Source organism: Hemibagrus wyckioides, linkage group LG11, assembly GCF_019097595.1.
Source record: "Hemibagrus wyckioides isolate EC202008001 linkage group LG11, SWU_Hwy_1.0, whole genome shotgun sequence".
Classification (NCBI taxonomy): domain Eukaryota; kingdom Metazoa; phylum Chordata; class Actinopteri; order Siluriformes; family Bagridae; genus Hemibagrus; species Hemibagrus wyckioides.
The window spans coordinates 16,059,862-16,083,351 of record NC_080720.1 but is presented as its reverse complement, the minus strand read 5'-3'; the positions used below and the strand labels follow the sequence as shown (position 1 = coordinate 16,083,351).

Sequence of the window (23,490 nt, the reverse complement as noted above, 5' to 3'; positions counted from 1 at the left end):
TCTTTCTACCTTTCTGCTCCCAGCTTGTTGGGATTTTGAATAATTCTTAGAGAGTAGAGAAAATTAGGCTTTTACATGCTTCTGCTGAGTGTGATAAATGTGTGTGCACTGGAGCGCTTGGCTGCCCCTGTTAGAAGTTCATTTGAAAGTTTCCCTATAAAAACTTCAGAAACAGAGAAGTTATTGGCTATTACGACAATTTAAGAACAGGAATTGGTCAGAATTATTCTTTCGTGTTTATTATTATTATTATTATTATTATTATTATTATTATTAGATTAAGAGAGCAGGATGTACATCTTTGAGTGTAGTATTGGTTTTAATAATCTAACAAGTCACCTCCATAAACATCCACCTGCTGCTGATATATAGACTGAAAGGTGGGAGGTTAGAGCAAACTGTCAGATCCATAAATATATGAACACAGCTCATTTGTAATCACATTAAGGTGTTAGATCAGCGAGTCTCACGGGGGACCTTTTACTATTTCTACCTCATAGGCATATCTTTCCCCGACCCTCTCATGAGCCCCATCCTTCCAGTCACATAAGCAGTTTTAGCACAATTACTTTTTCCCCAATTAGACAACTTCTATCTCTTATGGCTTGTAGAGAGGACATTAAAGAAGGCAGTGAAGAACAGGACTTGAATTATGAATCACAGAGGTTAATGAAAACATGCGCTCTTCCTGCTCTCGTCTTTAATAAGGCACATGGCCTGGAGATAGCGTAAGATACGAGTCTGGCGCTTAATGGACTTTTGCATGAGAAGTGCTATCAGTAAATGGACAGATAGAGAGAATGCGTGTGTGTATGTGTGTGTGTGTTTGTGTGTAATTAACACTTTTCCTTAGAGACCATGCTTATCGTACTGAACCACAACATGGCACGGGGGTTCACTGAGCAGCCACCTAACCTTCCTGCTCCTGCGTGGTATTTGATGCTGGCCCTCCCCCACACTGCTTTAATTAATTAGACACATAGTGCTGCTCTTTTGTCAGTGATGTTGCCAGCCATGTCCAAGGCTTATCTCCTTCTCACAAAGCTGTAAATCAAGCTGTCATTTGAAACTAGTCCAAAAGAAACTGTTCATTAATTTAGGATTTGTCCGTGTTTTTCTCAAGTCTCTATACAACGGCATTATGGCAGGAACAAAGGCTTTCAGAAACACAGTTACACACCAGTGCAATTGAATACACGTGAAGACGTTACACTACAGGCTCGAAGTGCACCGTATTTACTCCATCTGATGATTTGATTATATTCGAACAAATACAGTCTTCGGTCTATATCTAGAACAACAACAAAACGGTCATATTTTTTTCACGCCAAATGCAAAACTGTTGTACTTTTCTGCCCTTAGAGTCAGACGTAGAGTCAGTGAGTCAGCTTTTTATTCCAATGTGTATTACAATAGTTCATCTTCTCTTGTATTCACGCTGACACAAAGTCTAACAGTAAGTACCATTCAGCAAACTGCAAATTAATATTTCATATTCCATGCTGCTATTACAAGTTGCATAACAGCAGCTCGCCTATTTTATGTATAGCCCGATAAAGGTTTATGACTTAACTGACTTTATAGACCATTAAACAGGAGTGTCTGGATTGTATACAAGTAATGACATGTTGAAATAATGATTTACTTACAATATAGAATTCTGTACAAGTTAAGCATAACGGTATATAATAAATATGTATCGCACAGTGCAGTGGAATGTTTGCTTTATTAAAGAAAATAAATAAATATAGTAATATAAATATATAAATAAAAGAACACTACAGGATATGAACTCCAGCAGCATCACACCTCGTCATTGATTACTTTCGCACATCTGCACGCTCAATAATGTTTTATTCCTTGCATTGTATTGCTTTTAATCAGCTTGGCAAAAGCAATTCGAAGCTCTCGATGGTTCTCTCACTCTCTCCCTGCTCCTGTCTTGCACTCTAAGGCATGTTGGCTATAATCAGGAGGACAGGCCGTACTCCTCCGGGAGCTGACCCGCTTGGATGTGGAGGAAAGCGAGATCAGACAGCTGTAATAAGGAGAGTGGGTGGAGGATAGAGGCAAACTCCGCCGTATGGGTTCTTTCTCACTATCGCTTTCTGTCCATTGCATGTGGACGTCAAGCCTGGGGTTCTTTCCGGATCTGCTGATGATTTTGGGTTGCCTTCAAATTCCCTTAGTAAATTGGGCAAAAAATAAGCATAAAGGTGACCCTCAAAATGTCACCCGAGAACATGCCAAAGACTCTAATGTATGAATTTCAAAACTATCACAATTGGGCATCATGCTGAACATTTGTACAAACCTGTAACCTGGTCAGGAAAAAAAATGGACTGGTTTTGGTCACTGTATTAATGAAATAACTACTGTTAGGGAGAACACTGAAAAAGAAGGTGGTTCTTCATTAGACAAGTTATGCCTTTAAAACAGCAGCATGCTCCCATGAAGAAGATTGGAACTGTTTTAGTGATTTCTTACAAGACGATAAACATTGATCTTCATCTTTACTTTACTTCTTTTTTTATATTTGTTGAAAGTTTTATGGGCTCTTTGCCAAATATAGTCTACACATATACTGTAGGTGCAGGAGATAATTATCAGTGCAAAATGCAAGCAGACACAGAGCCTGAACCTGGAGCTCAGGTCAAAATATACTGGGGATAAAAAAGGTTCTTGAAAGAAAAGCAGCCAGCTGAAGGGTTCCATATAGAACTCAGCGGTCCCCCATAGGCTTATGATGAAAACCCCTTTAAAGCCCCCCATTTCTTTTTATTTGGTTTTATAATTAATGCATGAGTGGAAGAGAAAAAAAAAGACACCAGAAAGCATCATTTAGCAAAAACTGTTTAATTTCATCTTGATGTATGTTTATTTACAAGTAGTAAATCTGCAAAATAGGAAACAACAGAATATTTACACAATGGATGCTTACCGGCCAACGTATGACAATTACTTCAAGTCTAAAATTGAGAAGAAGAAGAAACAAAAAAAAAATTCACCTAGTTTATCATAGCATTAAAAATCAACTGGTGTGACTTCCTGTGATTCATTTACTAGTACTTCATTCAAGCCTAGGGCATTTCAGGGCCGGCTGAAAAGGACAGCTACTGCACTGGAGAAGGATGAAAAGAACCGAGGAAGAGTGGAGATGTGAGTTAGGTGGGAATTGTGACAAGTAAAAAAGCAGGAATGGCATCAAAGATGAAGGCAGCACTGGAGCAGAGAAGTGCTGTGATGGACGGAAAGACTTGCGGTAGGAGGAAGTCAAGAAAGAAGTGTGCTGAAAACGAAGCATGGGAGGAGGAAGACAGAATGGGCACAGGAAGGAGGGAAAGAGGGGGTGGTCAGGATCAGCAGCACCCACTCCAGAGGAGCTTTTATATGAAAGCATCCTGAAGGAGCGAGTGCACGCTTGCTTTCTTTCCCCAGCTGAAAACTCACCGCTATTACCATCACCCTTTTTATACAGATCAGCATGAGCGCTGAGAGAAAATAAAGGATTGCTCCATTGATCTCTACACAGGGTGCACAATGTGGAAGTAAACATAAAACGCTCCCGAAAGTCTGTGAGACGCGCCTCTTACTCGCACCAATCGGAAAAAGTTTGGAAACTTGCTGTTCTTTCACACGTGTGATCTCGAACAGCCAAAAGGCGACATCAACACAGGAGACTAAAGGGAGATCCTGAGATGTTTGGATGCATCTTCACACCATCATCAGCCCAACACGCAGCTCGACGCGGCTCAGACGGAGCCAAATCATGAAGCGCTTTTTCGACTCTCGCCACAGCTGTACAGAATCTCAATTCGCTCTGGCTGAGTGAGGAGCACAGGCTGAGCTGTGTAGCGCTATGTAGACTAATGTAAAATTCATTTGATTACATAAGTCTGATAGCTCATCAGCTAGCGGTTAGCGGAACGGCTTCAGGGCTCCTTGCACAAAGCTAATCTATTTCCATTAGGCCAGATCTTATGGCAGGGTGAAGATACTGGCCTATTTAAAAAGAAAGAAAGACCCACACACATGCACACACACACGGCCCACTGCGTAGCCACATCTGCGAGCTAAGCGGTTTTCTCCGTCGGCCTGTCTCTCGATATCTCTCTCTCCCCACACGTTCACCTTGGTTAAAAATGGATGAAGGTGTCAGAACTAGCGGACGTTGGCCGGCTAACCAGCGCTGACAGCTCGCCCTCGCACTCGAGTCAGGGCTTGATGTGCTCTAGGCAGAAAACAACCCTGTTTGAACCTGTGTTTAACTGATGGTTTGGTCCAAAAAATACTTTTGCAAAAAAGTATCTACTGAATGTTTGAGGAACCTGATGGTACCCTAAGCCTTTTTGGGAATGGAAGAGAAAAAGTAATAACTTAGAAGACAACACTGATACATAAGCAAAGGGGAAAATCTAAACATCAACAGAAATTCATTGTCCCATTCAAAATATTCCAGCAAAAAGCCTGACAACACTTCACATAATCTCTCTCTCTCTCTCAGTACAGGGCTACAGGCACACCAGCAAGGCTGGGATGTGACCTTGTGTTTGTTTTTGTTTTTTTTCTCCCATATAAATTAAAAATAGTCGTACCTTACACAGCACCACCCATGTACGTTTGATGGAGAGAAATGATGAGCAAAAAACACAGCTTTTCAGGTACAAATGGTAAAGCACATTCAGAGGCGGGATAACAAAATGGAGCAGTACAAAATTGAAACACCAAATCAAATCCACCACAGATCACAGTTTGGTTTTAGGCAAGCAAATTAAAGCAAGAATTTTGGGAAGAAAAACAAAAAAGGAAAAAAGGAAAAAGAAAAAAAAAAAAAACACTCTAAGATAGCCTCTCGTCAGAGATCACGTCTCTCGTACGAGATTAGAAAGATCATCTATAAAGAAGCAGGCTAAATCAAACACACACTGGAGGCGTCAGGCCAGAGGCTAACAGGATTACTTAGCCCTGTCTCATTAATGAGCTGAGGCTAAAGCTCCTCTTTCTCTCAGTCTCCATCTCTCCTTCATCCTTCCCCTTACTCGCTCACCAATCTGAGCTTGAAGCTATGAGCTTCACCCTCCTCTCTCTTGCACGCTCTCTCTCTCATATATACAAGAAACTGAGAGAAAAAGGAGCTGGCGTAAATCTACTGCTCTTCCTCCACATGCATCGTGCATGACGAGGAAGAATACTGGAGAAAGAGCGGCAACCCGTCACACACATCGCGGTGGACGGAGGGAGACGAGCGGCATTTGGTTCTCACAGAGCCCGAGAGTGAGCTCTTTAACTTCTAAACTCTGGATAATCCTAGCTTACCTGCACTATTTATCTACTCCAAACAAATTTTTTTTTTTTTCAGTCATCAGGCAAGAGATCATATTAAAAGAAAAATCATAGCACATTCCCATGTAACAAAATGTCTCTTCACTAAACGACATTCAAATAAAACATGGCACAGGACAACATTTTATTCATTTTCTTATTTTTTTTTTTTTTCCTTCCTATGTAATTTTTTTTTCTTTTGCTTAAATATCTAATTCATCTTTGTTGACTCTATTTGTGTTTCAGTGATAACATAGCAAAAAATCTCAATGGTAGATTTCACTTGGCTGAAAATGTAACAGTATTTATATACATATATAATATCTGAAGATTTGTCCTTTGTACTTTTTTTCTGTAAACTGTGCAAATTCAGCAGTAACACGAGTGGCAAAAAAGAGCAGAGAGAGGGCAGTCCGTTACATTTGTACAACATAAAAATAAAAATCAACAACAAATCACACAAATCGAAATGTCCTTTTATCTTCTGCGAGAACTCTCGGGGTGTGTCATGACAACACCTGACCAAATAGGCATGGCTGGAGTGTAGGCATCCCAGAATTCATCCTTCTTGAGTCTTCAAAAATTATGGGCAGAAAGTGTGTGTGTGTGTGTGTGTGTGTATCTACGTGTGAAGAGGTCCAGCACACACACAAATCACAACTAAATAATAATTAAAAAGGTTATACACTAATGACAACAATCAAAATGTTTTCCGTGATGTGTCGTCATGTTGACACCCACCCACCCCCCACTCACACAGACAGACACACACACACACACACAGACGAATAGTGTGCGCCCAGCTCTGTAGTAGCTCCAGTGTACTGCGCCAGTTCTTTGCAGTGTGTGTTTCGGGGGAGTGTGTGACTTCAGTTTGTGTGTCGTGAATGCTCGGAGCCCTGATCAGCTGCTCAGAGCCATGGTGTCAATCACCTGCTCGAGCTTACTCCTCAACCTCTGCCTGCGTGCCTGCTCGTCCCGCTCCAGCGCACACAGGATCTGCAGGGGGAGAGAGAGAGAGAGAGAGAGAGAGAGACAGAGAGAGAGAGAGAGCAAGGTGAATGGAGTGTGAGAAAGAACAAAAGAAAGAAAGAAGCACTTAAAGTGAAACTACAATGCACCGAGGACTATCTATCCATCCACCAATCGATCAGTCTGTCCTGTCCGCCTGTTTTTGATCCGTGCTCACATGTCTATTAAAGCTGAAATACAACGGGGGTGCGTGTGCTTCTGCTTTTAAAGCATAATGACACATGATGAGGCGCAGTGCTAATGGAGCCAGCTGTGATACATTATCCAGAAAAACAAAATCACAGCATACATGCACACGCAGGGACGCACACACACGCGCGGGGCGCAATAACGGAGCAGTAGGAGTGACTGTTATTTGGCTAGAGGTTCAGTGAGGGGAGCTACTAAAATGCCACTGGCCAATAGGTCCAAAAACAATAATTACTGCAGGATAACAACAGGACACACACTCCTTATTCTGTTCCCGGAAATGATCCATTTTGTTAGCTAAAACCTAGAATATGCACTAGCTTATATAGCGTTTTATTCAAAAACTGAAACAATTTAGTCAAATTGTAAGTGTCTGCAGCATTCTTTGGCAATAATAATAATAATAATAATAATAATAATAATCATCATCATCTCAAGTTAGGGTATGGCTTTTTACTATGACCAGCTTGACACAGAGCAGCCATAACATTAAACCCTCCTGCCTATTATGTGTTGGTCCCCCTTGTGCCACAAGAGCAATGGGGAAAAAAATGGGTCAGCATGGGCACTCTGACCACTATGCAGCTACACAGTCCCTTACAGAGCAAGCTGTGATGTGTTGTGTGTTCTGATACTTCTGACATGCTTCTGACATATCCAACATGAACTTTTTCAGCAATTTACAATATATCTATAATAGCTCTACAATATATCTACAATAGCTCTTCTGTGGGATCATACAATAAGGATTAACTTTCACTCCTCACTTGCGTCAGTGATCCCCGGGCAACCATGACCCTGTTGCCGGTTCAACGGCTGTTCCTTAAAACACTTTTGCTAGGTACAAAGGTACCTTTTGGTAGGTACCACACAAGACCTGCTGTTTTGGAGATGCTCTGACCCAGCTGTCCAGCCATCAAATTTGGCCCTTGTCAAAGTCACTCAAATTCATACAATTGCATTAACTGTGAGCACTGACTGGTGCTGCCTAATAAAACCCACATCTTTTGACAGGGGCCATTATAATGAGATAATCAATGTTATTCATGTCACCTGTCAGTGGTTTTAATGTTATGGCTGACTGGTGTATATCTGTGTGAATGTGTGGGTATACGTATGAGCACTTACTTCGTCTTTGTACTTGGTGATATAGGAGTAGATCTCATGCAGGGCACTCATGCTGTTGAACTGGTTCAAGTGAAGGCGAGACTGCTCTGCCAAATACGCACTCATATCCTGATCACTGATCGCTGGCATCCGAGAGATGTCAGAATAATATCTGAGAGAGAGAGAGAGAGAGAGAGAGAGAGAGAGGTGTGGGGGGTGCATGTTCATGTTAACACAGAAAATCAATAAGGGCCAAATAGCATTAAAAGGGTTAAAAAGTGTGATTAAAAATCTATTTTTTATGCATCTTAATGCATTTTAACAGTATGACCACTTGTTATTTTTTCATGTAAAAACAAGCTGGAATGTATTTTCATTAGGCCTGTCAGAAAACCTCACCACTCGAATACAAATTGATTTGCTCATATTTATGCATTCCAAGGCCAAGAAAAACTAATTCAGTGTTTAAGATCCAGTGTTCTACATTTAGTCGCCTAACAAGTCTCTATGTAAACATGATTTCCTAACCTTCATATGTCTTGCAAGCCAGATTTCAAGCAGTTGCTTGATGGTCTGGCACACTTCTTCAAAAAATGTAGCCAAGAACCAACCACTTTCCCAGGAAGAGGCGATTTGACTGACAACAGAGCTTTTCCTGTAGCTTGTCGACAAACAAGCGAGATCATTTACTCGCCTTTTACTGCTCTGAAACCATGGTGTTCAAAAGTATGTTTTGCTGCAAATATATATATATACACTGCTATATGCTGTCTATATGCTCTATATGTATGCTGTGGCCCTTTGTGTGGAGTTGAGTCTGGCCTCTTGGTTTAATGCTAGAATGACTCGGAGTGTTACGCTACTGTTCATGTTTGCGGATTTACAGACTAACTATTATAAGAATGGCATCAAATACTCAGAGTCATTCATTTTCATCGCCTCGAATACACTTCAGGCCATGTTTTGCTGAGGTACACTGTTTCAAAAAAGACAAACGATGGCCTACCTCTCGACCCAGTTCTTGTAGTTGGGGATGTCCTTAGCGTAGAGCAACTTGTTCGAGGGCGAGTCTTTGCCCAGCTTGTGTTCTGATGTAGAACATGAGTCCATGAAGGTTTGAGCTACTACAGAGAGACACGCGTCTGTGATGCTGTTCTTATGGATGTCAAAGACAAACTGAGGATTCTTTATCACGTTCACCCAGAACCTCAATGGCAAACTGCAGAGATGGAGAGTGAATACGGAATAAAGAGAAGAGACAGAGACAAAGTACTTTACACAGCACATCATCACATCCTTGTTATGGGACCCTTTTAGGTTCAACGCAGACATATTTCAAAATCCAATCTCTGCCGGAACACCTTAAATCATCCAAGTACACAAACAGGTACTAACCAGTTACTTTTCCACGTGTGCCTGACGTCTGGGTCTGTTATCTGGTGTTTGTCAGCCTGCTCATCCAGGAAGTCAAACATGTATTTGATAGCCAGAGGGAGTGCGCTGCCTCTGTGGGCCGTGCTGAAGATGGTCTCAAACAGGTCATCTACAAACTTTTGTAATGTACCCTGTCACACACACACACAAATTAAAGTCACCAATTGCGAATAAGACATCAGTTTCAATATTTGTATTCAGATAATATTTATAAACCAAAAGGAAAGATGAATGAGGAAATAAAGAAGTTAAACCTTTCTTCATCTAGGGCAGGGGTTCTACTACTACTACTAAAAACAGGCACATTATTTTAATGTGCACGTGATATTTTGGACGCGATATTCCGTAAATATCCACCCACAGAACCCCCATTTCATTAAATAATGAAACTTTGGACTGCTTTTGTGCGTACTCTGCTCCCAACACCCAACTCCTGATTACATAATGACTCTCCTCTCCTCCCAACCCCGAATCATTAACACACTCTTTCTGAGTTTAAAATAATGTGCTAGAACAGGATTCCACTTAACGATGCAGTGCAGATGAGGATCAGGAAGTGGGTGTACACTAAGACCTCTGTTGAACCTTCAGTGGTCTGAAAAACATGACCCGACTTGCCCAGAGCTTCATAGCAAGTTAACGATTAAATAGCGCACCCCTGTGGGGCCCAAGAGGATTATGGGAAGTGTGGCTTCTAAGCAGTTAAAGCAGAGACATCTCAATAAGAGATCTCTATACTGACAGGAGATAGGAGTGCAGATGAGGAGAAAAGCCAGATTTCTTTTTTCCCCAAAACAGCTCGATAAGCAAAGGTCACCGGTCTAATTAAGATACAGTGGTCCGTGTCAGACTGGACCTGCTGCTAAATGTTAATCAGGGACTAGCCTTTCACACGCAAAGGTCAACACAAACTGGCTATAGAGAGAAGCTACATAAAAGACATAGAAAATCTAGGGTTAAGACAGGAACATGGGCCTGTGTGTGTGAGCTCTTGTGTCTTATCTACCTTGGTTGCAAGCAGGCGGGTCAGGTAGATCTCAGAGACCATCTTGCTGCCGCGGTCTCCCTCCCTCTGGTCTGAGTGGTCATGGTTTTTGACCAGATGCCAGAGTTTGGTTCCACTCTCCAGATCCGGAGTGATCATGGGGGTCCGCGAGCGCAGACTGTCAGGACTGCTGGCTGTCCTCAACATACTCTCTGTGACGGGTAAAGAAATGGAGAAAAGAATGACTTACAGAGGCAGGAGGTAACAAGAGGAAGAAAGAGTGCATCTCAGTCAAACATTTAAATACTACAAAACAACGATGAGGGATAAAGATGACATGACTGAATAGCTGCTATTACTGCTATTGCGAGGGCTTAAAAAAAGAAATGAGACGGAGTTGTTCAAATGTGACTCAAAGCGCTTCAGTGATGGAGAGAATCTGTCGCATTTAAAGAGGCAACACTCCTTACTGTCACTCATGTAACATGCCATTCTTTCACATTCACTCCCCTTACTTGCAGCCTCATGCTTAGATTCAGGAATTAATGTCTGTCATCAAAAGCTTGACAGTCTGTGCTACTCCAGCAGCCAATCAAATATTAAATCAAAGCTACAGGTTACTGAAATATGAGACAGAGAGAGAGGAAGAGAGAGCTCTAACCGTATCGGCTGAGGGACTTGGTAAACGTAGAGGAGTTGGAGATGTTATAAGCAGAGTTCTGCTTAGGGACTAGAGCCATCACTGAGCCATCTGTAACCTACACACAAACACAGAGAGGGAGAGAGAGAGAGAGAGAGATTTACAATAAATTAATAAATCAGTCCTAGTAGATTTTCCACAATAAACACACCATTTTAATACTTCATATGGCGAGTACAGCAAAGGAGCATTTGTCAGTCCTCTATTATTTTCAGTACTGAAGTCGCCCCAGAGAGCTGAATTTTCCCTTTGCCAAATTTCGAAGACATGACTAACAAAGCGAGTGAAATGATATACGGCTTAATGAAATGTGCATGCCTATCTATTACACGTCTATTAAGAGTCTTGTGGCTAAAACTACATTTACATGCAAAGATTTTAGTCAATCGAAAAGGATACACTCCGGAGTTTTGCAGCTTCACAGGACATTTTTTGGCACCCAGCTTTTGTGACTCGAATGCACACTCGTAGAACGTAGACAAAAATATTCCCGATGCAAAAGTTATCATTGTCAGATGATGATGCGGCTGTAAACAGCGTTTAAAAGAACAACCCACCTTGTTTAATTGGATAGAAACGAACTGCGGCTTGCCCTCAATCACTTCACTCTATTCCAACTGATGTTTATACATAAAGGTTTTTTAATCCGGAGTCTGATTATTAACAAATTATTAGGATGCATAAATAGAAGCACATTATTATAATCACATTTAAATTTATAAACCTCATTTGCTGCATTTTGCTGATTGATTATCTGCCTCATGCAGGCCACTGAAATAGGGCGGATTTATGCTGCTGCTTGAATAGTCCTGCTGCAGTGTAAAGGCTTGCTATCATTCCCTGTTGGGGTGTTGCTATGGTTACCTGGCAGCTTGTGAACCTGCTAGGTTGTTGGGATGTTGCCATAGTAACCTAGTGGTGCAGGAGGTGCTGGGCTGTTGGACGTGATTGCTATGCTACTGAATGGATCCGTGATTGTGAATGTGCATGTGGTTACCTGGTAGTGAGCGAGCGTATTGAGGCGCTTCCAGTCATTATCGATCTTGGTGGTGACGTCTTCGTCCTGGAGGATGATTCTAGCCATTCGACCCTGACGCCATTCTACACAGAAATGGGGAAAAGTGTGAGATGTTCAGATTAGCTGCTGGCAACCATTAATTTACCGAGGGCCGAGGACTCATTGCTGCTAAATGGCTGTAGAATGAGAGGCGCTATCTCTCACCCAGATCCATGTCTCCTGCCTTGGGTCTCTGAGAGTAGGGGCTGCCCTTATACACTGCATCCAGCAGCTTCTCCTTCACCTGAGTGATGGTGTCACAGTTCAGGCATTTGACCGTGACCTCTGATGCGTTCTCGTTCTCTGGGTTGACGCAGTGCAGTGTCTGTGCGCAGAGCAGAACAATGAAACTCCATCCGCTAATGATCATGATACACACACTGCACACACTGACTACGTAAGACCAGACCAGTTACCAACAGTTTAAAAAAAAAAAATCCATTTTCATTTTCAGGTAAGCAGCACATTTCCAAAATTACTTTAAAACTAACATTATGAAAAACAGCACATGAGAAAGTAGATGCTGTTGAGCTGCTTTTTAGGACTGAGTATCTGATGAATAGTGAGGCTTTTTCAGTGCTAGTGCAGTAGCGGCAGCACCATAGCAAAGGCATAATCTGAAATCAAAGGGCAGAGTGGTGTGGTATTGACGCGAAAGCAGCTTTAACATGCATCTCTAGCTGTGTGTGAAGAGCGACTGCTGTTCCACACTCTTACTGTAAAGCTACTGACCAGGGTCTTATAGTCGATCTGCTGTCTGATCAGTTTGTCTTCACTGAGAGAGTAACGCGCCTCTCCTGTGATGGCGTCTATCGGCCCTTTCTCCATCTGCTGCTTCATTGCACAGTAGAGCATGAAGAGAGGTTCGCCTGCACACTCCTGTACACAAACAAATCCACACACACAAAACGGATAAAGGAAAAATGATCAATGACAGTACTGAAGAGTATATTTCTAATTTATGTCTAGGTCTGGTGTTCTCCAGAACTGACTCAAAGGCCGAATAAACAGTATATGACACATTGATTATTTCAGTACAAATGGAGGTACAGACACTGATTGGTGTGAACAGGCTTATGTTTAAACGCCATGAGGGAGATGATAAGCCAGAGAGTGTTGTGGATGATGCTGATTATCAAAGTGATAACACTACAGGCTAATTTTAAAGATTACATACGAAATGAGTTGTTTTCTTCCCCTTAGGTAAACCACATTTCAATGGAATCGTAATAAATCCTTGAATGCAATTTTGTCCCTTTTCACTGTTTAAGATTTTAAATTGCTAGCTCTTTAATTCATGATTAGACACATGCAAAAGAGAAAGATATTTCATCTTCAAAACATACTTAAGTATTTAGAACTATACATAGTAGAAAATGCCCAGAGTTTTCCTGACTGAGTTAAATATTTAAAAATCCCATCTTTAAATGCTGAGTGTCGGAGAAAAAAAACATAATATACCCAGCTTTGAATTATATACCTAGCATTAAATGTAGCTTAAGTGCTAATGTACTCAATGCTCTAAGCTCTGACTTGGCAATATTCTGCTTAAAGAGTAGTGTGTATCTATCAAGAATAATTTAGCCATTTATTACGTAGTAAGTAGTTAACTCTGATTAATAATAGCTATAATAATCAGATATAGCCTCATAGTCTTCATAATAAATATGCAGAATTATTAATGGCAGCATGCTAGCGTAATAACCACACTGGGACTGAAGGAACAGAAAAGAGGAGAGATTTATTGAAACAATAGGAGTTACAACTCAGTCAGCCAGCCTATCCAATGGGATCAGTGGGACCGGAGGGTCAGTTGTAGAAGACGGAATCTCGGGATCCTGAGGAGAAGTTGGAGAATAATCAGTGGGAGAAGTTGGGGGGCGAATAGTCAGGAGAAGACTGAGGAAGATCATGAACACTGTAAGGCATAGGCACAAATTCAGGAGAAAGTTGGGGAATGTCAGGGGAATTAGCAAATGAAGAGGAGTCAGAGGAACAATCACTAGAGGAAATATCAACAGGGAAATCCTCAGTCTGGACGCCTTGAGAGGTGGTGCGTGTCCAATGCCAGTAGAAGGTCTGAGTAGACTGATCACAGGTTGTGGGTTGAAATTGGGTGCTCTGATCAAGACAGACGGTATCTCTCACGATATGGTGAGCGAGGTAAGGAGACTCAGGAATAGAGGATTCAGATAGGTGCTCCAGGAAACCAGTAAGTTCAATGGCCAAACTGGAAAATGGATAGCTGATACTGGCGATAGCGTCGCAGAGCACCCCTGGGACTTCTCCGGAAGATAGCGCGGCGGGCTGACTGAGCTAGAAAAAATAATGGGAAATGAGTGAAGATGAGTGAAGTGCATATTGTGTGACTATGTAGTCAGCAAAAGAGAGCGGGTACTAAGGCAGGAGGAACAAAGTGTGGGAAGTAGGCCAGGTCACTGTGACATGACAGTGATAGGCAGGTAGAGGAGACAATAGCATTGGAATACTAGCAACCAACAGTGATGAAAAGAGGAAAAAAGGATATGAGGCAGCTTAATGGCACAGCCTAGGTTAAAATTAGTAAAACAAAACTTAGATCAAGTAGGTAGAGAGAAAAAAAAGTCATCATGACATAGAGGAAGAGAGCAAGGTACTTACACATTGTTGTGGGGGGCAACGCGCGAGGTCAGGATGAACCGAGGAAGCACCTTTAAGAGGTGATGGTCAAATGAAGTCAATAAGGAAGTGGCGCCTATAAGTAAGCGCCAATTTTTTATAAAAATGGTTGACTTAGCCTAAAAATAAGGGGAACTGGTGAGGAGGAAAATTGACGTCATCAAGGGGAGGATGGTATCAATTTAGGGGCGGGCTCGGGACAAATGCGAAAATAATGGGAACTGGGAAAACGTATGTAAACTAAGGAAGGAGGGACTAAAGTAGCCATACACTGAATATAATGGGAAATTGCTGGAAATATTTAAATTAGAGAAAAAAGGAGGCACCCCGGGGCGCCTGGGGTATAAGTAGAGGGGACTTTGTCGGGGTTTTTGGGAGACCAGCTGCTCTCTTCAGATATGCATGTTGTTGACTGCATGACTGAATAAAGAAAACCTGCTTCTTCTCATCTGTTGACCGAGATCTCTTTTATTTCGGCTAAGTTTTATAGATTGTGGAGGTTATTGGGAAAGCTAAGAGTAATAGATACAAACAAAATTCCACCCTGTGATATGTCCACTCGGAGGGGGCTCTGAGTTCCGACATATTTATTGGTGCCGAAACCCGGGAGATTGCGTGGGAAGGCTGACGTGAGTCCGAAAACCTGAGCTAGGACCGCAACTACTACGGGCTGCAGATTGCCGGCATCAAAACAGAAAGGTAAGCAGACACCTGTTATATTCAAAGTCTGTGTTAAATCTATATCTGTAGCCTGAGTAGAGTGGCCCTGGGAAGGGTGAAGGCAGTTGGCCTCACGCCAAGAATTAGAGGGTGGTGACGACAGATGAGAACGAGCGAGAGAGGTGTTTTGTTTTTTGGGGCTTATGAAGTGTTAAGGTTTTATAAGTGAATAAGTGTGTGCAAGAAAATTCCTGTGGGCTAAAGCAGGTGGCACAAGTGAAGGAAAAATTCCTGCCGGTTGAGGCAGGTGGAGTATGAAAAAATTCCTGCGCAGGTGGAATATTTGTCCCTAGATACCGCTGTTGTATATGGAAAACAGGCCTGCATGGTAGGGATGTCGGTGAGCCACTGCGGAGAACAGTATAGTTAGTTTTCAGGAACGCAGGGTTGGACCCGAGGAAAATGTGTTAAAGTATTAATGTGATATGTTAGTGTGAAATGAGGTGATGTGCCGTTGTTGAGAATGTGTTGCTAAGAAAGGAAGGATTGTTACTGGCAGCAGGTGTGTGTGTTTAGGAATTGTGTTAGGAAAAATAGAAGCGTGAGTTGGAGTAGTGGCATGGAGGGATAGGTGGCTAACGGTACTGTTATATAGATCTGCTAGTATAAATACTGTTGTAAGCAGAAGCTGTAAAAAGGAAAAAAGGAGGGGTAAGTAACCCAGCAGACACACACTCACAGAAGCAGCACAAATATAGACACGTACACACACACACACACACATAGACACGGGAAAGCCCTTCACACAGAAGGAGAGTTGAGTTGAGGGAATAGCAGTGAGCGCGGTGTATGGCAGATTTGGCAATAGAAACAAAGGGACTGAGAACACATTTTTGGGACGAAAGAACTTATAAAGACAGAGACGGGGTTGAAAGGAGACAGACAGAACAGCAGATTTGTGATAAACTGTGGGCATTGACGGCGTTTGATAGGTTAACCGCATTGCGTCACCAGTTTCCTGAAATAAATTGGGTAGAACAGCTTAAGAAACTCTGGAGACCTCGTGTTTTGGGCCCAATATTGCGTGCGTTACTGGCAGCTCCTGAACCCCGAGAGGCCGAGGTAGTGATTTCAGTGTATGATTTCATTGATGATCCATACAGGGAGGAAGAAGAGCCCGTGGTAGAAGTGTTTGGAGCTAGACCAATACAGAGCAATTATTGTTCGGGGCTAAAGGTTATTATTACAATTGAACCCAGGGTAGTACTGTGGGAGAGAGGTTTGGGAACAGCACTTTTGATTGATAAAATAAATATATTTGAAGAACGATCCAGAAAAAACCCAGTAAGGCCAAGCGTGACTGTAAGAAAAATCTATGCGAGGGTGACCTGGACACCTCTAAATAGTAACTTGGGTCATAGAAGTGAAGCCCATAGGGCCAGACAAGGGGTGTGTCATGAGTAGGGAAGAGACACCAACCACACCCATAGGGGTGATTATACTAAGGCACAGGGAAGCAGAGAAAGAAATTAAAAAGTATATGAGAAAATGGAGTGACCGGACACGTGGGGAGTTGCAGTGGCCACTAGAAGGCACATTTAATAATGAAAGGTGTGAAAAGATGAAGGAAAGACTAGAGTGCTGGGGAGAAATAAAAAAAGAAAGTAGGGACAAGACTGACAGAAAGAAGGAAATTGTGGATTGGTTCCAGGGGGAAGGGGAACGGCAGAGAGCACTTATAAATGAAAAGAGAGAAAGGGCTACAGCCCCACCAGCAGAGGAGCTTGTGGAGCAGGAGAAGCCACCCCCATACAGAGAAGTGCCCCCAGCACGAACAGCAGGAATCTATCCCGTCCTATTAAAAGAAGGACAACCACAGACAGTGAGACTGGAGATAATGGAAGGACAGTTTGAAGGCAAAGTAATATATACACAGAATGAAGATGAAAAAGGAAGAGAGAATGCAGCAGCCATGCAGTGCTCGAAACGAGAGCAGGAGCAGACCCATTTTAGGCCAGAGGGATCCGAAAAGGACGGAAGTCTGGAAGGAAGTAAGGAAAGTCTGGCGTGGGATCCAGCGTCATATAGAAGAACGGGGACAGGAGCGGACATGTGGAGAGAGTATCAGATGAATCTAGAAAAGGGAAAATACAAAGGAAAAATGGAGTGGTTAGGATTGGAAGACAAGACAAGCACGCCCGCACCCAGAGATACCTGGACAAGAGGCCCGCCATCGAGAGCGAATAGCGAAGAGAGCGAGTCTCTACAGAGGGACAACCCGGGTGAATGGGAAAATGACGATGAAACAACAAGTGCTACTGCCCCAGAGGAAGAAGGTGATGAAGTGGAAATCATGCAGAAGGAGGGGTTCTACCCCACACCTCAAAAAGGAAAGCAGGGCGAGTACAGAGAGGAGGAAGTAATCGAAACGGAAATGGAAGAAGAAGAGTATCGCATAACAGGAAAAGTGAAACTAACGCCAACAACAAAAGGGAAAAGAGATGGCGGATTCCGTGAAATAAGTGAACGGATGGAGAGAATGGAAGAAAGAATAGAAGACAGTCGCTTAACAATGGAAGAGCTGAGGGGGCAGACACAAGCACACATAGAAGAAGAATTGGAAAATACAAGGAAGAAACTGGAAAAGATGGAAATAGACGCGTCAGAGGATAAAGTCCTGCGTGGCCAAATAATGCAGAAGGTGCATGGATTAGAGCACACACAAGGGGAGTTGTCTGCGATAAGTCAGATAAAAATGAAGAAAAATGAAAACGAACTGGCCCACCTCAAGAAAGAAATAAAAGAAGCACGCTGTAATCTGGAACAAAAGGTGGAGGAAGCCAGGCAGACGTTGAGAGAACTGCAAGACCAGGTGAGGGGAGAAGAAAAAGGAAGGACAAGGAAAGCAATACTCCCTTTGACTATGGAATTAAGGTCTGCACGGAAACAAGGAGCAGGGGAAGGACCCCCAGAAAACAAGGAAGAGCAGCAGGTGGAGGCATCCCAGATGCCAGTAATAATAAAAGGAAACGATGTGGCGTATGTCCCATGGTCATTCATGGACCTGACGGGATTAATTGGCAGACTGCCAAGTGTTTGTGAAGGAGCTCAAAAATGGATTACACGGTTTGAAGAGCAAACAATGGGACAGGTGCTGGCACTGGGAGATGTCAAAGCAATATTGTCTCAGTCACTGGGGAAGGCCAAGATGATTGAAATTTTTCACAATGTGGACCTAAGAAGAGAAGCAGAGGGGCAGAAATATGATCCAAGCCCATTTGGGGCTCACCGTAACCAAATCTGGAAGGCCCTGCGGAGTGCATACCCAACACGGGCTGATCCAGGAAGAGTGGAAAAGATCAAATTGGAAGAGAATGAGAGTGTAGCGGAATTTGTATTAAAACTACAGAAGGCATGGAGAGAAGAGATGGGAGGAGCATGGGATGAAACAGCAGCAAGCCAAACCCTGTTTCGTATGATGGTAAAGAAGGCCCTTCCAGTGGAAGTCCAGGACCAACTGGACACAGTAGTGGGACTGGCTGCAATGGCGTGGCCCACCTTCGAGGCTAATGTAATACATTATGTGGAGCTGCACAGGCGGAGAGAAAGAGAAGCAAGGAAAGCAGCTGAAAGCCTGGTGATGCAGCTCCACAAGGCTCAACTGAGTGAGTTAGCCCGCAACAAACAGGAAAACATGGAAAAGAAAAAGGAGGAGAAAAATGTAGCAAAGCAGGCAGCGGTGCTGGTGGCACAGCCAGCAGCACCCCTAGCGGCTCAGCCTGCACCTCCAGTGCCACAGCCAGCAGCCATGGCGCAAACTACGCCAGTGATTCCCTCGCAACAACTGCAGCCTGCTTACTATGCACCTCCACCGCTGGTAATGTACCCCCCAGTTCAACAATACCCACCCCAGAATCGAGGATGGGGTCAGGGACGGGGACGTGGTCGAGGAGGAGGAGCATTTCAGCAACCTTTGAGAGGAAGAACTCCAATGAACCAAGGAGGAAGAGGATGTTGGGTATGTCAAGATCCCAGTCACCTGAAACGAGACTGCCCATATGCCTATCAACAGGAAATGGCGCCTCCAAGGGGAGGCGCACAGCAAAATCAAGGATGGCAAGGTCCAGGAAATTGGATGGGATCCTGGATGGGGCCTAATCAACAGCCCCAAGGAGTGAACTCGGGAGCAGGCCCCATGGGGCCACCCCCGGGAAGTATGTGAGGAGGCCCAGAGAAGCTAGAGGGGGAGCTGGTGCAGTACACCACCTCTCTGCACCCCGCTCAAGAACCCACTGTCTCAGTGATAGTGGGAAGACAAATTCGCTCATCATTTTTAATTGACACAGGTGCAACATTTACAAGCATAGGCAAAGAAGGCTCAAAGCTCCCCCTCTCCAGTAAAGCAGTAAAAACAGTAGGCTTCTCAGGGAAAACACAGACTTTACGCTTTACTGAGCCTCAAGAGCTGAACATACAAGGAGTGACAGTGCAGGCACCATTGCTGTTCTCCCCAGAAACTCCAGCAAATCTACTTGGAAGAGATGTGCTCTGTAAGTTAGGAGCTAAGATACATTGCGGAGAAAGAGGAGTATGGGTAGAACTCCCAGAGCATTTAGTTCAGCAGTATGTCATGATGGAGACGAAACTTGAACTAAGTACAATGGACAAGGTATATTGGTTGGAAATAAACGACATGTACAGTGGAATAAGGGATCTGTACACACAGTGGAAGTCCTGGCTGATCAAAATGAGACCAGACTGTCAAGAAAGCAGAGAACCATGGCACTGCACAATGATGTATGATGAAGAAGGACAAAATGAAGAATACGAGGCCATGTGGGACGAACGAATTGAAAAAACACAATACACTCTGAAGACTATAAATCTGATTGTAGGACCACAAGGAGTAGCTGCATCAGTTCAACTACCGTCACAACTCGAGCAGTGGTACCAGGTTCCTGATGCTGCTCCTCATGTCTCCCTGCTGGTTGGGCAAGGTTTTGAATCAAAAGAATTAGGATCAATGGTGAGGGAGGCAAGTCAGAGGATGCAGTGGAAACAGATAGGACAGGGAGTCAGTGTGTCCTCAGATAGAAAGTTCCTTAAAATAGAGCAGATAGCAATAGATGAGGTAAGACCACAGACTGTACTAATAAGCAGAGCAGAGAATTTGAGGATAGAGAAGAACAAGATGAAACAATTGCCCCAATGGGCTAAAGAGCAGGAGATCACAGAGAAAGAAAGGGAGGAAGCACTAGCACAAATACCTGACCAGCTATGGACCAAACATCAAACAGATGTCGGACTGGTAAAGTCGGCAGGTTTAGTTAAGATACAGCTTAAACCAGGAGCACGATTGCCATATCAGAACCAGTATCCATTGTCAAAAGAAGCAATAGTAGGGATAAAACCAACGATTGAGGGTCTGACGCAAGCAGGAGTTTTGGTCCTAACAAAAAGTCAGTGCAACACCCCCATCTTTCCGGTCAGAAAACCAAACTCAGACAAATGGAGACTAGTCCATGACCTACGACCAGTAAATCGGGTGGTGATAGCGGAAAATCCTGTAGTTCCAGATCCACACACCCTTTTGTCCAACATTCCAGAAGGAACAAAATGGTACACAGTAATTGATCTGTGCTCAGCATTCTTTAGTGTTCCATTACATCCAGATTCACAGTTCCTGTTTGCTTTTACCTATGGGGGACAGCAGTATACATACACCAGACTGCCACAAGGCTATTGTGAAAGCCCATCAGTTTTTAACCAAGTTCTAGCCCGAGATTTGACTAATTTGGATGTGTCCAGCACAATATTGCAATATGTGGATGATCTGCTGATCTGCAGTCAAGCCAAAGAGCAATGCGTACAAGATTCAGTGCAAGTCTTAAAAACTCTGGCCCTAAACGGGCATAAAGTAAGTAAAGAAAAGTTGCAATTCTGCCAGCAAAAGGTAGAATACTTAGGGAGAGTGCTTGAAGGCACTACACGAAAAATCTCACCAGAACATGTAGAAGCAATCCGAAAAGCTCCCAGACCTCAAACTGTCCAGCAGATGCTATCCTTCTTGGGATTGGCGGGTTTTAGCAGACCGTGGATTTGTGATTTCGCAATGAAAACGCAACCACTTAGGGATATTGTGAAAGCAGCAGACCAAACAAAGTCTAGTGCCACGCTAACATGGACAGAGGAAGCAAAAGCAGCATTTGATATGCTAAAGACTGCATTGTCATCTGCACCTGCATTGGCATGTCCAGACTATGGTAAACCATTCTATTTGTATGTGTCTGAAAGAAAAGGGTTTGCCTCAGCAGTGTTAGCACAGGAACAAGAAGGCATGGGGAAAAGACCAGTAGCGTACTTTAGCACGGCACTCGATAGTGTGGAGAAGGGCATGCCACCATGCTATCGAGGATTAGCAGCTGCGGCATTTGCCTATCAAAAGGCATCATCAATCACAATGGGGCATCCAGTGACCCTGTATACATCCCATGCCTTGCATGCACTGCTGACTAGTCAAAAATTTGTGATAACCAATGCTCGAAAAACAGGTTATGATGTCATTCTGTCAGCTCCTGAACTAACAATTGAGAAATGCCGCACAATAAACCTTGCAGATAGGCTGGGGCTCCCAGAAGACGGAGCCCCACATGAGTGCGCTGAAGTGACAGAAAAATACCTAAAAGCTAGATCAGACTTAGAAGCACAACCACTGCCTGGTGCTCAATGTATCCTCTTTGTGGATGGATCATGCTATCGTAGTAATGAGGGAAACAAAGCTGGCTATTCAGTAGTCCAATATGATGACCAAGAAGGAGTATTTAACACAGTAGTGACTGTGGCAGTGCCACAACCCTGCTCTGCCCAATTGGCAGAAATAAAAGCACTAACAGCAGCCTGCAAACTGGGGGCAGGCAAAACATGTACAATATACACTGATTCGGCCTATGCTTATGGAGTGTGCCACGTGTTTGGACCAATCTGGGCACAAAGAGGTTTCCAGAGGGCAGATGGATCAGCCATTGTACATGGGCCGGCGATTTCAGCGCTGTTAGGGGCAATGATGCTCCCTAAAGAATTGGCAATCGTAAAATGTAGAGCTCATAAGTCAGATGGAGAATGGGTTAGCAGAGGAAATGCAGTAGCTGACGAGGCAGCTAAAAAGGCAGCAGTAGGTGAAACAAGTGTTATGGTAATGATGCAGACAGGAGAGCCAGATGATGAAGGGCAGATGCAGGTCACAATGGCTGATGTCAGGGCTTTCCAAGAGTCTGCATCAGCAGAGGAGAGAGAATTATGGAAGAAACGGGGAGCAGTATTAGATCCCCAGTCTAGGACATGGAGAAGTTGTGATGGAGTGTTTGTGGCCCCACTAAGTTTTCTTCCAATGCTGATCAAAGAAGCACACGGAATAGATCATTGTGATCGCAGGAAAATTATTGAGACAATTCGAGAGAACTGGTGGTCTCCATACTTAGCGAGTATGGTGGACAAATTCCTGCGATCGTGTGAACTTTGTGCAGTACGCAATGTCAGAAAACATTTCACGGCACCCATCAGCCACATACCGGAACCCATGGGACCATTTAGACACTTAGTAATAGACTTTGTGGATATGGGAACTACAGAAAGAAAGGAAGGAAAGAGGTATATTTTGGTAGTGATAGATCGGTTCAGCCGATGGGTAGAGGCGCAGGCTACGGCCAAAAATGACGCCAAGACAGTGGTCAAGTTCCTGTGCAGGGAAGTGATCCCCCGCTTTGGCATCCCAGATCAGCTGAGCTCAGACAATGGTCCGCATTTTGTGAACGAAGTAATGAAAGCTATGGCAGAGGCCTTATGCCTGAAACACCGTCTAGGTTGCGTGTATCACCCACAATCTCAGGGGATTGTAGAAAGAGCTAATGGAGTGCTGAAAGAGAAGATAGCTAAGATTTGTGCGAGCACAAAGCTGAATTGGGTACAAGCATTGCCGTTAGCACTGATGAAAATGCGGTCGCAAACCAACTGGAACACTCACTTGACACCACATGAAATGCTCACAGGACGGCCAATGCCAGTAGCCTTCATTCGGGGGCCTTACAAGGGCCCATCGCTGGAACAGCTAGAGGGCGAAATGTCAAGTTATGTAAGACACCTAACCCAAATACATAGAACTCTGTATTCACAGGTCTGCGAAGCCACGCATGGTGTGAGGGTAGAGAAGGAGGAGCTTCGTCAGGTGGAGCCAGGAGACCACGTGTATATCAAAGTGTTCAAAAGAAAGCATTGGAGCCAACCAAGGAGAGAGGGACCATTCAAGAGCGGCAGGGAAAGGACCAAAGTGGAAAGACTCGCGCCCAAAAC

At 43.6% G+C, this 23,490-nt stretch overlaps 1 protein-coding gene across 1 annotated transcript in view; it reads right to left on the bottom strand.

The window, feature by feature from the left end:
* Positions 1–3,398: 3,398 nt before the first annotated feature.
* Positions 3,399–23,490, bottom strand: part of plxna1b (plexin A1b) — a 221,784-nt gene continuing 201,692 nt past the window's right edge. Inside the window, exons 24-32 of the mRNA XM_058402390.1 lie at positions 12,559–12,705; positions 11,992–12,151; positions 11,767–11,870; positions 10,731–10,827; positions 10,091–10,281; positions 9,046–9,215; positions 8,657–8,869; positions 7,672–7,822; positions 3,399–6,321 (exon numbers count right to left, since the gene is read on the bottom strand). Coding sequence (XP_058258373.1) covers positions 6,226–6,321; positions 7,672–7,822; positions 8,657–8,869; positions 9,046–9,215; positions 10,091–10,281; positions 10,731–10,827; positions 11,767–11,870; positions 11,992–12,151; positions 12,559–12,705 — 1,329 coding nt within the window. The 3' untranslated portion in view covers positions 3,399–6,225. The remainder of the gene's footprint in view (positions 6,322–7,671; positions 7,823–8,656; positions 8,870–9,045; positions 9,216–10,090; positions 10,282–10,730; positions 10,828–11,766; positions 11,871–11,991; positions 12,152–12,558; positions 12,706–23,490) is intronic.